This window comes from Rhincodon typus, chromosome 41 (genome assembly GCF_021869965.1).
Source record: "Rhincodon typus isolate 14 chromosome 41, sRhiTyp1.1, whole genome shotgun sequence".
In the NCBI taxonomy this organism is placed as follows: domain Eukaryota; kingdom Metazoa; phylum Chordata; class Chondrichthyes; order Orectolobiformes; family Rhincodontidae; genus Rhincodon; species Rhincodon typus.
In genome coordinates, this window is record NC_063372.1 from 1,992,574 (window position 1) to 2,006,573 (window position 14,000).

Genomic DNA, 14,000 nt, shown 5'->3' on the forward strand with positions numbered 1-14,000 from the left:
GTGGGGGGAGACCCCTGAGATGTGCGCTAAATGAAGGTGATCTAAGAAAATAAGACCCACTTTGTTGAAGCATTTCGTCTTGCCACTCATCAGGACAGTTCGCAAGAAGACCAATTTGAGGGAAAAGTGGACATTTGTACTGCGTGAGGATGGAGTACCGATTGGACCCTGGTTGAGGTGTTGCTGTAGAAAAATGCACCCTTTACTGTTGATTGACAATTAACGGCCACACTTTTTTGTTTAAACTTTAAACCAGGCATGTTGATGCTGGCCAGGGCGTTATCCTGAGAAATGAACCAGAAAATGGCTATCACCCATTTTGAGTTTAAACTGGCACAGTACCCACACGTGTTTTTTTGTGTCCTTACTTGAGAAAATTGGCTAGCGGTTCTGAAAGTCTGCCTTAGTGCAAACCAAAGTTCACTGGTCGATTTACCCATTGAGATTCCTACAGTCATGGCCCTAAAGTCTGAAAGGTGTCAAACCTATCTCCGGCTTGGGTGTCTCAACAGGTTGAAGTAAGGGTAGTTGTTTTGTGACTGTGCAGCAGCAAGGTGAGTAGGGGTTTGCCACCAATAGGATCCTGCCAGCAAGTGTGGTGTGTGAATTTCAGTGCCCATGTGATGCCAGCTGTGTGGGCAGTCTGTCCCAAATGATGGCCTGACTATCAAACAGCATGTCCCTTTTGACTGTTCGCAACAAGCAAAGTACTGACTGTACCCAACCATCTGCACATGCAAAGCGCTCAAAATTGCCTGGGCTTCTGCAATTGGACAATATTTGCTGGCTAATCCGGAGTGCATAAAGGATTACGCTGGTAACCGAGCTAAGGATATCAGTTGGGCTCACGGTATGGCACGTTTGCACACAAGCGGAAGCTACATTCCTTCTGAGTACACAAGGCCTGTTCTTTTCAGACCAAGAGAACATGCTCCTATTTCAATTCAACAAATTATGCCTGCTCTTAAAATTAAACAAAGCCTGATTATTAACTGTCAATCGCCATCAACGAGTGCATTCTCCATGGCAGCACCTTTTCTTTTTAACCAATCCAATGCATGCCTGCCTGCCTACCAACCAACCAGCGCATTCCTCCTTTGCAAAATAAATGCTTTTTATTTTTATTTTTCCCTTGATTGCTCCCCCCGCCACCCCTTGCAATCTTTGGAGACTCAAGCCAAGAGTAGGAAATCAAATTTGCAAGATGGACAACATTGTCTTTGGGGAGCTGTATGGGTGGTTGCTATGGAGCTGGGGGCTGTGTGTGATGCACATAAAGGTAGTTTCTTTCCCACACTCCCTATGTACTCATTAAATTCTCGTGGCTACCAATTCAACATGGTGCCCTGGGGCAGATTTAAACAGCTGAGGCAATGCAGTACCTGCCAATCTCTAGTCGCAAACTGGGCATTGGGGCCAAACTCATGGCAGTGCTGGTGTTTCTAGAATGTGTTTGTTGGGCACCTGGTGCCACCCTCATGGATGGCACACAATAGTCAATTGGTAATGGGTCCTGTCTCAAACTTTTGGGGATGGGGAGGGGGTTCCCTGCCAAATTAATAACTTCGGAAGCTTTCTCCATGCATAACAGCTTCAGAGAAGAGAACTGGGGCAGGATTTGTGAAATTACATTGTTGCCCACTTCCCACCTTTTTTTTTTTTTTGAAAAGCTCATTGCTAGTTTTGATATTTAACTCTTAGCCCTGTGGGTGAGGGTTGGTGAGTGGTGGGTGACTCGGTAGTGAGGGTGAGGGGCGGGATGGGCGACACAAGCCACCCTGTGCCACTCTCTCCCGATTTTGCTTCAGTTGGATCTACTGCTCCGAGGCCGCCATTTTGTTGTAGCGCAAATGGCAAAGCGGCTTGTATCGAGGGAATTTTCTTCTTATTGCCCCGTGGCGATGGCTGAAGCTTCTCTTGAGCCTCCAATACTTCGGAAGGATGGCACGTGGCACTTGGCATTGTTGACCATCCAACTGTGGGCATTTACTGGCACTGTACAGCTTCGGTGGGGGTCACCCATTTGCAGTTGGCACCTCTTCTTTTTTTTTATTTCCTCTTGAACGTCAAGTGGCATCATGGGTTTGAGGGGTAAGTATGTGTGGTCAGTGCCATGCTCCTCTGCACCCACTTTTTTTTTTTTTTTTTTGGTTTTGGACGATTGCTTTACAACCTCTTTTGCCACTCTGGGTGGCATGCCCACCCGGTACTGCTCTTGACGTGTAAGAGGGGAGACTGTGAGTGTTTTGTTTTGACTTTGGGCAGTGCCACAGTCCAAACTGAGGACTCTGTCACCATGGGTGAGTGGCATGATGGAAGGTTGAGATTGGCATCATTCTCCCAGGACTTGGATGGTGTTGAGTCATAATGCAAGAGTGTGTCCCCCATGTTTGTTTATTTTCAATTTAGTTCAACGATGGTGGGAAGTTTTGAGGTTTAGAATGCTGTGTGGGTGGCCATTTTGAAAAGTTAGTAACTGTGGGCATTTTGATTTGAATTAACCGCAGCCTTTTCTCGCTCTCTTTTGCCCCCAACACCAGGTCCAACAGATGATGCATTTGATGGTTGGGGCCCAGTGGAGCTAGCCGCGGTGATCGCTGGCCCGGTGTTTCTCCTGTGTGTGCTGTTGATGGTGACGGTTTTCCTGTGCCACTACCACCACCAGCGGGTCTACCATGACCGTAACCAGCTCGATATGGAGGAGCCATCATGCGACCACATGTACATCTCCGAGGGGAAGTCCTTGAAGGACCTCATGTTCGATATGACCACTTCGGGATCGGGATCCGGTAGGGCTCTGGGTTAGCCAGGGTTGCTGTGTGACAAGGGAACCAAAGGGGTGGGAGGGTGATGGGTGATTGGAGGGTGAGCAATGCGTTGAATCAAGGACCCTGACCCCCCCCCCCCCCCCCCCCCCCCTTTCCTCCCTCTCCCTCTCCCTCTCCCTCTAACTAGCTTTGCCTGGGATTAAGGTGTTTGGGTCATCAACTGCCCATTAGAGGTGCCATTGCAGCCCCCCACTCCCTCCCTGGTGGCCTGCAATCCGTGACTCCCTGTTCATTGAAGACCACCATGTGTTTCCACTCCACCTGAAGGTGCTGACTCTTTCTTGGAGTCTCTCTGACTGTAGTCAATGTGGCCTCTGGGAAGCGCCATTGCTGTTGACAGTGCTGTTCTGCACATGCTCCCCACTGCCCACACATTCTCCCATCATGCCCCTGCTCTGTGGAGTCGTATGGCAGTGATCTGGATCTGCATCTGGAAAACCAGCTGATTTGGGGGGGTTGGAAAAACCACCGAGGGCGTGTTGCCTGACTGGAGGTGGCATCTTTTTGGGGCATTAACCCAAAGATTTGTCTGCACTTTGGGCTCAACGTCCAAGATCCCCCTGGTGCTCATTTGAGGAGAAGTTGAGACGTATCTCCAGTCTCCTGGCCCAATATTCATCCGCCCCATCCCCCACCCTCCCCACTGCAGAGGGGAAGGGAAAAAATATTGGTGATGGGCAGAGTTGCCCAGTTACTGCCAGCGTCCCTCAGAAATAGCTTCCCCGTGTGGCACTGTGCGAGTGTTTCGGCAGCTCCGTCTGCTGAAATGGCGAGGCCCGGCCCGGGAATCGATGGGCAATGATTTCGTTCTCCCTGCAGGCCTGCCGCTGTTTGTGCGACGGACCATCGCCAGGACCATTGTCCTCCAAGAAATAATTGGCAAAGGCCGCTTTGGCGAAGTGTGGCGAGGTAAATGGCGAGGTGGTGACATTGCTGTCAAAATCTTCTCCTCCCGGGAAGAGCGCTCGTGGTTCAGAGAGGCAGAGATCTACCAGACCGTCATGTTGCGTCACGAAAATATTTTGGGATTCATCGCTGCAGACAATAAAGGTATGGCAGCCATTTTGTTTTTGTTTTGCTTGCCGTTCTTAGCCGAATGACCACCTTGTGTGTAGTGTAAACCTCCTCGATGCCCCAAGTGAAATGGAGCAGCTGATCTTGAGATCCATGGCATTGTCTGAAGTGCCAACTGGCATTCAGTGTGCCTTTGGAATGTTCTTGAGCTGCCACTTTGGGATGGCAATTGGGTTTTGGGGGAGGAGTCAGGGGGAACGTGCGACCACTTCCATTTTGTTCAATGGATCCAACTGGTGCCTGAACAAGTTTTTACAAATAATGTGATTCAATCAATTATAGTCCAAGTGTGCGAGTTTAAACAAAAACGGCGACTTGCATTGTTATAGCGCCTCTCCCTAAAGCAGCAAACTCTTTCACTCGAAGAAAGATGACCTGACCCAGAATTTGAAAGTGTGTCACATTCCAGCACGTTTGGGAAGAGTGACTGAAATCTTGATCCGATAAGTGTGGTTTTTAGAGGTGCCTTAAAGGGAGAGTGAAGAATTTTATTTTTTTTTTTGTTAAAGGGAGGGCATTCCAGAGCTTGGGGCCTCAGAAACTCTGGAGCCTGGGGCCTCGGCATCTGAAGACAGCGGGCCAAAGTTTTGAAAGCTGGATTTCTATTTGACATCTGGCTGGCCAAACCGGTTTGGCCAATGTGTCTTGACAGACCAATACGTGAGGAAGAAAGGATGAGCAGGATCTTGGCTGAGATGTACAGAGCAAGAATAATGTTCCCTTCCTGTAGCTCCTATGACTTATGTGGCCATTCTGTGAATTGAGAGTTTTCTGCCTCAGTTGCTACAAAGAACGCTCACTTTCTTGTATCAGTTTTATTTTTAAATTGCGTTGCTTTTGTTGTAATCCTTTTTTTTTTTTTGCCCAAATGCTTTTGCACTCCAGATAATGGGACGTGGACTCAGTTGTGGTTGGTGTCTGACTACCATGAGCACGGCTCTCTCTTCGACTACCTGAACAGGTATACAGTCACTGTTGAAGGCCTGATCAAGTTGGCACTCTCTGCTGTCAGTGGGTTGGCACACCTGCATATGGAGATCGTGGGCACTCAGGGTAAGGCAAGACAAAGTCGTTCTGTCCTGATGTAAAAATAGCCAGGAATACTGGAGCTGTGTTGCAGCTCCCACCTAATTCCGTACAATTTTTTTTTTTGTGTGGTGCGATCTGCCTGTGCTGCGTGCAAAACAAAACTTTTCACTGTACTTAGGTACGTGTGACAATAATAAATCAAATCGAATCACAAACAAGGAACACTCCCTGTCTTGCATCTGTTGTATTTTCTGACTGAGCACATTTTAACCACCGCGTCCTCATAACCCTGTGTGCCACTCGTCAGCAGAAATCTATCACGCTCTACCATTTTTTTTAAACCAACTCAAAGACTCAGCCCTCTGGTGGAGAATTCAACAGATTCCCAACCCCCTGAGTAAAAGAATTTCTCATTGTCTCAGACCGAATTGGCACCTTCCCAATCCACCCACCTCTTTCTTTTTTTATTCTTAAATTATGCCCCCTGTTTTCAGACTACGGTTGTCAGGTGACTGGTCTGTGGCATTGCAGCCAAGCTGGACATTGGCACAGCTCCCTCATGAAGTGGGCACCTTTGCAATGCCACTTCTCTCCCGCTGGTTCCCTGGGTTCTACACATTGTCCACGTGTAACTGGATAGCAAAGGGTGAAGCGGGCTGGAAAATTAGTTCTCCCAAAGAAGGGAACCTGTCAAGCTCCTTTTAGATCTGAGGGAGGGCACAGGAAGAGGGTCACGCCACTTCTACAAAGAAACTATTCCAGCCCGTCCTGTGGTGACTGGCAGGCAAGCTGGGTGAGCAACTTTACAAGACACAGGTTTAAATCGTCTGCAAGTCAAGGGATTAAATTGTTTTCCACTCCCTCTTGCACAGGAATGCAATTACACAACAGGAAGCATTTGCGCTCTTAAGCTGCTTTGCTTGGGGTAGTTAGAACGTGGGAATTTGCTAGCACAGGAAATAACATTTCAAGGGAAGGCTAGACTTTAAGCACCGTGCGAAAGGGGTACGCAGTTAAGTTGAAGTCGTACAACACCAGATTATAGTCCGACAGATTTATTTTGAAATCACAAGCTTTCGAAGCGCTGCTCCTTTTGTCCATTCGCCTCAGGCCTTCAGCCATGTACAACTTGTAGACTTGGGCATGTACAGGAGGATGGAATGCGATCACTTCTCGGTTGAAAACAAAACAAAAAAAATTGCTGGAAATCACAGCGAGTCAAGCAGCATCCACAGAGAGAGAGAGAGAGAGTACTATTGTTTCGAGTCAAGATGTTAGCTTACTGCCTGACCCACTGTAATTTCCAGCAATTTTTTTGTTTTGTTTTCAGTACAGATTCCAGCATCTGCAGTAACTTTTCACTTCACCATTGCTTAAGTTGTCTGGGCTCTGGGATTCCCTCCCTGAACCCTCCTTTTTATTTATTGACCTAGCTCCTTGACCAAGCCTCTGCTCCCTTCTCCTATTTATCCGCACCAAGCCGCGTGAGGTCTTGTCTGAAAACTGTCAAGTTGTTGGTCCCTGAATTCTGTTGTTTATAGTTTTGCTGTAACCTGGGTGACAGCAAACAGAAATTGAGAGTACTGTTGTCTCTTGCAGCCAGTGACAGTCCATCTTCCAACTGTGTTTAGCCAAGTAAATGATGGGGTGGCATGGTGGCTCCATGGTTAGCACTGCTGCCTCACAGCGCCAGGGACCCGGGTTCAATTCCACCCTTGGGTGACTGTCTGTGTGGAATTTGCACGTTCTCTCCGTGACTGCTTGGGTTTCCTCCGGGTGCTCTGCTTTCCTCCCACAGTCCAAAGATGTGTAGGTTAGGGTGGATTGGCCATGCTAAATTGCCCGTAGTGTTCAGGGAGGTGTAGATGGGTGGGTTATAGGGGGATGGGTCTGGGTGGGATGCTCTGAGGGTCAGTGTGGACTTGTTGGGCCAAAGGGCCTGTTTTCACACTGTAGGGATTCTATGATCTAAGTAAATAGTTTGTGTGGTGCAACAACGTAGCAAGCGTTGGCGGATTACTCTTGTACAGGCAATTTGCCCCATGTTACCGGATACATCCACTGATTTCGGTTCAGTTCGTAATCCCTACGAGGCATGACCCACACTTGCTTTGGTTATCGAGGTCTCGGACATAGAATCCATCAGGTGATCGAGCAACATTTGTGGGAGAATTCCCAAGCTTTTAGCATCTGTTATTGTTTTTAAATCAAAGTTTGTCTTTTTTTCCTTCCTTTCTCTCTTTGCTTGGGGTCCACCACAATTCGCTCCAAAGTTTCTGTCCCGTTCACCAGGTCGCTGAGATATCACCTCCCTATGATCATATCATATGCCAGGGATTTGGCCTCATTTAGAAGAGGGAACGTTGTGCTTTATGTCACGGTCCTTGCACAACACAGGCTCCGTTATGAAGGGACTGTCACACACACAGTGCATGCACAGAGCCCCCACTCCCACAAGCTGCAAGCTCCTGATTGCTAAATGAGATACCTGCCCTGGCCGGCGGGGATGGGGTGTAGGGGGTGTAGTTTGGGTGCTGACTTGAGCTAAGACTACTAAGACTTGCTTTGGCATAGTGGGTGGATGTCCGGGCGAGTTGGGCATGTGTTGGAGGCACATTACAGTTTGCCTGGGGTGTGTCCTGAACTGGTGTGGTAACACGCAAATGTTTACCCACATGCTGTCTATAGTCTGGAGCAATGGAGAGTGATGACGGAGGGTCCAGTGTAGCCGAGGTGGAATCTTCTCCTGCTCCTACTGCCCCCTGTTGGAACATGTGGGATAGCCACTGGTTTGACCGTGTTTCTAAACACACCCTTCCTTATCCATCAGGTCCTGGAGTAGAAATTTAACTTCTAGCTCAGAGGTGGGGACACTACCCACTGTCAGAAGACCTTGGATAGAGATGTCCATGTGTTTATTGGCTAGAAGCATTTTAAAAAAGAAACAACAAAAATTGCAAGTGCTGGAAATGCTCAACAACATTTGAGAACAATGCATTTTTGAATCTTTATCAAAACATTGGGCAGAATGACTGACTTCTGTTGGGTCCCACTGAGTGTGTTCATTGGGTGCTTTCTGCTGTGTGTGTGATCCCATGTTGCCTTGTATCCTTGCAGGCAAACCTGGCATTGCCCACCGAGACCTGAAGAGCAAAAACATCTTGGTGAAGAAGAATGGCACGTGCGCCATTGCTGACCTGGGCCTCGCCGTTCGGCATGACTCACTGACCGACACCATCGACATTGCTCCCAATCAGAGAGTGGGCACAAAACGGTACCACCTCCTTCACACACACACACACACACACCCCACCCCCACCCCTGTTATCCTAGCAACCCATTTCGGCCCTTCGAGCCTGCTCTGCCATGTCCATAGGATCATGGCTGATCATCCAACTCCATCCCCTGTTCCCACTTTCTTCCCCCACATCCTTTGATCCCTTTTATCCCTACGAACGCTATCAAACTCCTTTTTTTTTTTTTGAAAACATGTTTTGGCCTTCACTGCTTTCTGTGGTAGAGAATTCCACACGTTGTATTTTTGGGTGAAGACATTTCTCATTGCATGCACTAGTTTCTGGCGTTTTGTTCTGATTAGAAAACTGATTTTTTTTGTTTTGAAAATGGATTGTCTGTCAGGGGTAAAGAGTTGGTTTAAACCAATCGAGTCATTTAAATTGCAGCCTGGAGTCCAGGAGATGAAAACACTCGCGTTAGGAGTGGGATTTTGTCTTGAACATTTCAATAAGACTGTGCTGTAGCAAGCTAACAGTTGTGTTCAGTTCTTCCATTTTTTTTTTGTTCTGACTGTAAGAAACTTTATATTTAGCTTTACTCATCCTTTTTTCTCTTCATGTACTTGGAACTAACTGTAAAAGTTTCTATATCTTCCCTGCAATTTTACTCGTACTCTATTTTCTTCCTGTTGTTTGGACTTTTTGCCTTTGGCTGAATTCCAAAATGCTCCCAATCCTCAGGCTTGCTGCTTTTTTTTCCCCTCTGGAAGTGTTATGTCTTCTCTTTTTGGAGCTGATGATATCCCTAAGCCATGGTTTAGTCTCATTGTATATATTTAGTGAAATTTGTGCTTGTATCCTCGTAGTTCGCTCCCTTTAGATACCGGAGTCATGTCCTTTTTTAGGGAGGGCAGTCTGCCATCTTTACCTGGTCTAGTCTACATGTGAGATCAGAACCCCTGCCCTCCGGAGTTATTGGGGTGATACATGAGGACAAGGGGGATTCTGTCTTTGTTGCGGGCAGGGGATGTAAGGGCTGAGGTGGGGAAACGCAAGAGATGCGGTTGAGAGAATTTTCGACCACCGACCTCGACACCCTCGTCTGCTCCACACTCCCCACCAACCCCACCACCTCCGGCATCTTTCCCTGCAACCGCAGGAAGTGCTACATCTGCCCCTACACCTCCCCCCTCACTTCCGTCCCCAGGCCCCAAAAAAAACCTTCCATATCAGACCGAGGTTCACCTGCACATGCGTCAATGTGGTCTATTGTATCCGCTGCTCCCGATGTGGCCTCCTCTACGTCGGTGAGGCCAAGCGGAGACCGCTTTGTAAAGCACCTGCACTCTGTTCGCAACAAATGACGACAACACTTTCCAGTCGCAAACCGTTTCAACTCCCCCTCCCACTCCCTGGGTGACATGTCCATCCTGGGCCTCCTCCAGTGTCCCAATGATGCTACACAGAAACTGGAGGAGAAGCACCTCGTATTCCGCCTCTGGAGCCTACAGCCCGATGGCCTAAATGTGGATTTTACCAGTTTCAAAATCTCCCCACCCCCGGCCTCATCCCATGACCAACCCTCCTTGACCTGACACAATCTGTCCACCTTCTCTCCCACCTCACTGACCAATCCCTACCACTGCTTACCTGCACTCACCTATCACCATCCCACCTACCTTCCCCAGCCCCATCCCTCCTCTCTCTCTTTATTTCTGAGGCCCCTTCCCCCTCCCCCATTTCTGAAGAAGGGTCTCGACCCGAAACGTCAGCTTTCCTGCTCCTCTGATGCTGCCTGGCCTGCTGTGTTCCTCCAGCTCCACGCTGTGTTACCTCTGACTCCAGCATCAGCAGTTCTTACGATCTTCCTGGTGAACCTTTGCTGACCTCTTTGGAAAGACTACGGCGATGTGTTTTAGCTCGACATTGACCTTTTTTGCTTTCAGTCTGGTTTTATCTCTATTTTCTGCAGTTTTTTTTTTAAGAGCATGTCTCCCTTTTTCTCTTTGAAGCTACATGGCCCCTGAAGTACTGGACGAGACGATCAATATGCAACACTTTGATTCCTTCAAGTGCGCTGACATTTACGCCCTGGGGCTGGTGTATTGGGAGATTGCTCGAAGATGCTCTGCAGGAGGTACTGAGCTGTTACCAGACGTTGCTGTTCCCTCCGCATGTTCTGTGCACCCACCCAGCTCCCCCACCCCGACACACTGTGTACTCTGGTATCTGCGCGGTGAGCTCTTGGCTTCACCAATGTTATGGTTTTGTTCAATATGAATCAAGTATCGAGGCTCGAACGCTCACTTTTGAAGCACAGGAAAAAGGCCATTCAGCCCCTTGAGTCTGTTCCATCCTTCAAATGGATCACAGGTGATCTCTATCTACCCACCTATGTTCAGTAACCCTTCCTTCTTTTTTTTTTAATCCCCTTTACCCCAGCAGAATTTAATCTGAGCAGGGTGCGGTTCTTTTTGGTCTTCCACCTCCAATGCCCTGAGGTACCCTCTTCTGTACTGGCATTTCTGGCTGGCATGAAGTTGCCAACCCTTCAGGGATTGGAGATTTACCTCCCAGATGCTGCTAGGGTGTTGAAAAGGCTTTATCATTGAGTCACGTAGCACGAAAACAAACCCTTCAGTCCAACCCATCCATGTCAACTAAGTTTCCCAATCTGAACTAGTCCCATTTGCCTGCATTTGGCCCATATCCTTCATGTACCCATCCAGATGCCTTTTTAAATGCTGTAATTGTACCAGCCTCTACCACTTCCTCTGGCAGCTCATTCCATACACGCACCACCTTCTGTGTGGAAAAAGTTGCCCCTAAGGTCTGTTTTAAATCTTTCCCCTCCCACCTTAAACCTGTGCCCCCTAGTTTTGGACTCCCCAACCCTGGGGAAAAGACCTTGGCTATTCACCCTATCCATGCCCCTCATGATTTTATAAATTCCTATAACGGCACCCCTGTTTGAAAACATTCAGTGCAGGGACTGGGGGCTGTTGAGGTGTTGGGAGAGGTGGAAAACGCTTTCTTCTTGGACAGACATGATTTGATCCAATTGGGTTCACCTATGGGAGACAGTGCATTGAGGAGATGGACCAATTACAGGAGTGTGGGGTCAGGGTGGTCTGGGGTGACCGGTCATGTGATAAAACCTCTGGGAATCTGGCCAATCAGAGTTGGCGACCCAAGCTGGTGCGGGGGATGGAATGGGCGAGTACCAGGATGGCGGCAAGGTGGTCATTATCTGTCTGGGTGTGCACTTTCTTCCTTCACTGAAGATGCCAACTCGCTCCCTGTTGTTGACGTGGCAATTTTCCACATCTGAATTTTGATGCATGACAGGGATTTTCGTGCCTTTGCTTGCAAGAATTGTCCTTGTTTATGTTCCTTTTGCGAAATGTTGGTGCTTTTGAGTTTTTTTTGTCTTAATCCTTTCCAATTATATTAAGGCGGTGAACTATTTTACAGCATGTTTAATGTTTGCTCCTAGGAATCCATGAGGATTATCAGCTGCCCTACTTTGACCTCGTGCCCTCTGACCCCTCCATAGAGGAAATGAGGAAGGTTGTTTGTGAACAGAACCTGAGGCCAAATGTTCCCACTGTTTGGCACACTAACGAGGTAAGTCTGGAGTTGAATGTAGGAATAGGGGTAGGCCCTTCAGCCCCTCAAACCTGTTCTGCCATTCAACGAGATCATGGCTGATCTGTGGCCTAACTCCATAGATTGCCATAGGGTAGCACAATAGCTCAGTAGTTCGCATTGCTACCTTGCAGCACCAGGGACCCGGGTTCAATTCCACCCTCTGGTGACCATCTGTGTGGAGTCTGCACATTCTCCCTGTGTCTGCGTGGGTTTCCTCCGGGTGCTCCAGTTTCCTCCCACAGTCCAAAGATGTGCAGGTTAGGTGGATTGGCCATGGGGAAATGCAGAGTTACAGGGATGAGGTAGGGTCTGGGTGGGATGCTCTATAGAAGATTGGTGTGGACTTGATGGGCCGAATGGCCTGCTTCCACACTGAATTCTGTCTGCTTTTGGCCCATGTCCCTTAATACTTTTTTTGGTTCAACAAAAATTTACCTGTCTCCAATTTGGAATTAGCAACTGATCCTTTTAGTTGCGTGGTGGTACAGAGGTTCTATTTTGCTGAAAAACGAGACAGATTGTTGAAGCTCTTTCAGTTTGGCCCTCGTCAGGACAGAATTGCAAGAATACCAAATCTTGAGGGGAACAACAATTGATACCATAACAGGAAGCTAGGTTGGCAACTGGACTCTACAAGGGAGAATGTTCAAAGAGGCGACCCTGGCTAACTTTTTTCCTGTTAAGAAGGCTCTGCTGTCCTTTAAATGCCTTAGCTTCTGGAAAGGAGCCGTTGACATCAGTGTTTGTTTATGCAGCCTGCAGGCCTAAGTTCACTAACGAAACACAAATTATTATAGCCTAGCAACAGGCCGGTGTAATGCGGTAATCGGGGAGATGATGGCCTAGTGGTACTATCAGTAGACAATTAATCCAGAGACCCAGGTGACATTCTGGGGACCTGGGTTCGAATTCTTCTATGCTGGAAATTGAATTCACTGAAAATCTGGAATTCGGAGTCTAATGACCGTGAATCCATTTGTCAAAGGTTTTTTTAAAACCTATCTGGTTCACTAATGTCCTTTTAGGGAAGGACACTGTCATCCTTACCTGGTCTGGCCTACATGTGACTCCAGACCCACAGTCAATGGGGTTGACTCTTAAAAGCCCTCAGGGATGGGGCAATAAATTCTGGTGTAGCCAGCAATGCCCACATCCTGTGAATGAACGAGGGGGGTGGGGAGTGTGCAGTCTTCCATGGGCACGTAGGTGGCATGGTTGGTACTGCCTTCCAGGCAAGACCCTGTCTGTCCCCTTTTGTGTATATGAAAGATCCCTGCGGCACTGTTTAGAAGGGGAGAGCTTCCCTGCTCCTCTGTCCTGCCCAATATTTATCCCCCGACCATCGCCACAAGGAACAGATTCTCTGCCCATGATGTGGAGAGGTTTTCCTGAGTTCACATGAGCTCCTGTGACCCCCCTGCATTGCCCTCCCCATGACCTTCCCTTCAGAATTTTGATGTGGAACTGGTTGGAGATCTAGGCTGTTTCCCAGGTACCTCATCCAGGAGACCTGAAGGAAAAGTGTGGAGGGTTCCCCCTCCTGGGGCTGAGGGAGTGGGAGGGTTACCTCTTTTGGCCTTGTATGTGATACAAGCTCCTCCCCTTCATTGCCCCCCCCCCCCCCCCCCCCACCCTCAAACCTTGGCCCACCAGGCATTGCGAGTCATGACCAAGATCATGCGGGAGTGTTGGTATGCCAACGGGGCTGCCAGGTTGACAGCTCTACGCATCAAGAAAGCATTGTCTCAGCTTAGCATTCAAGAGGATGTGAAGATCTAAGGAGAGAGGGAGAGAGAGTGTGTGAACGAAGCAGGGAAGCATGGCATTGTGGATGCAAACCTACACCACCTGCCACTTTAGCTGCAGAGCAACGTCTACCTCACTACACAAGGAGCCAATCCTGCAGAAGTGTTGACTGTTGTATTTGGGGTAAGGGGGGTGCTGGTGTGGCAGGAGGGAATGCAACAGGGTGGTGGGGGGTGGGGGATGATTTTTGAGGAAAGCAGAAGCTAAGCGAACTACGGTAAGTATTATGGATTAAATTTCAAAAGCAAACTACCACTTTTTCCGTCACTTGGAATGGACAAAATGGCTTCCTGGCAACGATGATTTTTAAGAATTGGTAGCTGCTTGTTTGTTTTTTTTTTTTCAGCAAACAATGATTGATTGTATTTGATTGATT

At 48.3% G+C, this 14,000-nt stretch overlaps 1 protein-coding gene across 1 annotated transcript; it reads left to right on the forward strand.

Annotated features, from left to right (window-relative positions):
- The first annotated feature begins 1,901 nt into the window (after positions 1 to 1,901).
- LOC109924196 (activin receptor type-1B-like) lies at positions 1,902 to 13,991 on the forward strand. The gene is made up of 8 exons (XM_048618832.1): positions 1,902 to 1,944; positions 2,508 to 2,789; positions 3,648 to 3,878; positions 4,788 to 4,955; positions 8,049 to 8,205; positions 10,180 to 10,304; positions 11,664 to 11,794; positions 13,472 to 13,991. Exons 1-8 carry the CDS (start codon positions 1,902 to 1,904, stop codon positions 13,595 to 13,597), a joined length of 1,263 nt encoding a protein of 420 aa, XP_048474789.1. The 3' UTR covers positions 13,598 to 13,991.
- The last annotated feature ends 9 nt before the right edge of the window (positions 13,992 to 14,000 follow it).

Excerpts from the sequence above, each read along its gene's own strand:
- LOC109924196 (XM_048618832.1), top strand. The coding sequence starts at position 1,902 with ATGGCTGAAGCTTCTCTTGAGCCTCCAATACTTCGGAAGGATG. Across the intron at positions 2,790-3,647 it reads CACTTCGGGATCGGGATCCG|GCCTGCCGCTGTTTGTGCGA; the intron begins GTAGGGCTCTGG and ends TTCTCCCTGCAG. Across the intron at positions 4,956-8,048 it reads GGAGATCGTGGGCACTCAGG|GCAAACCTGGCATTGCCCAC; the intron begins GTAAGGCAAGAC and ends GTATCCTTGCAG.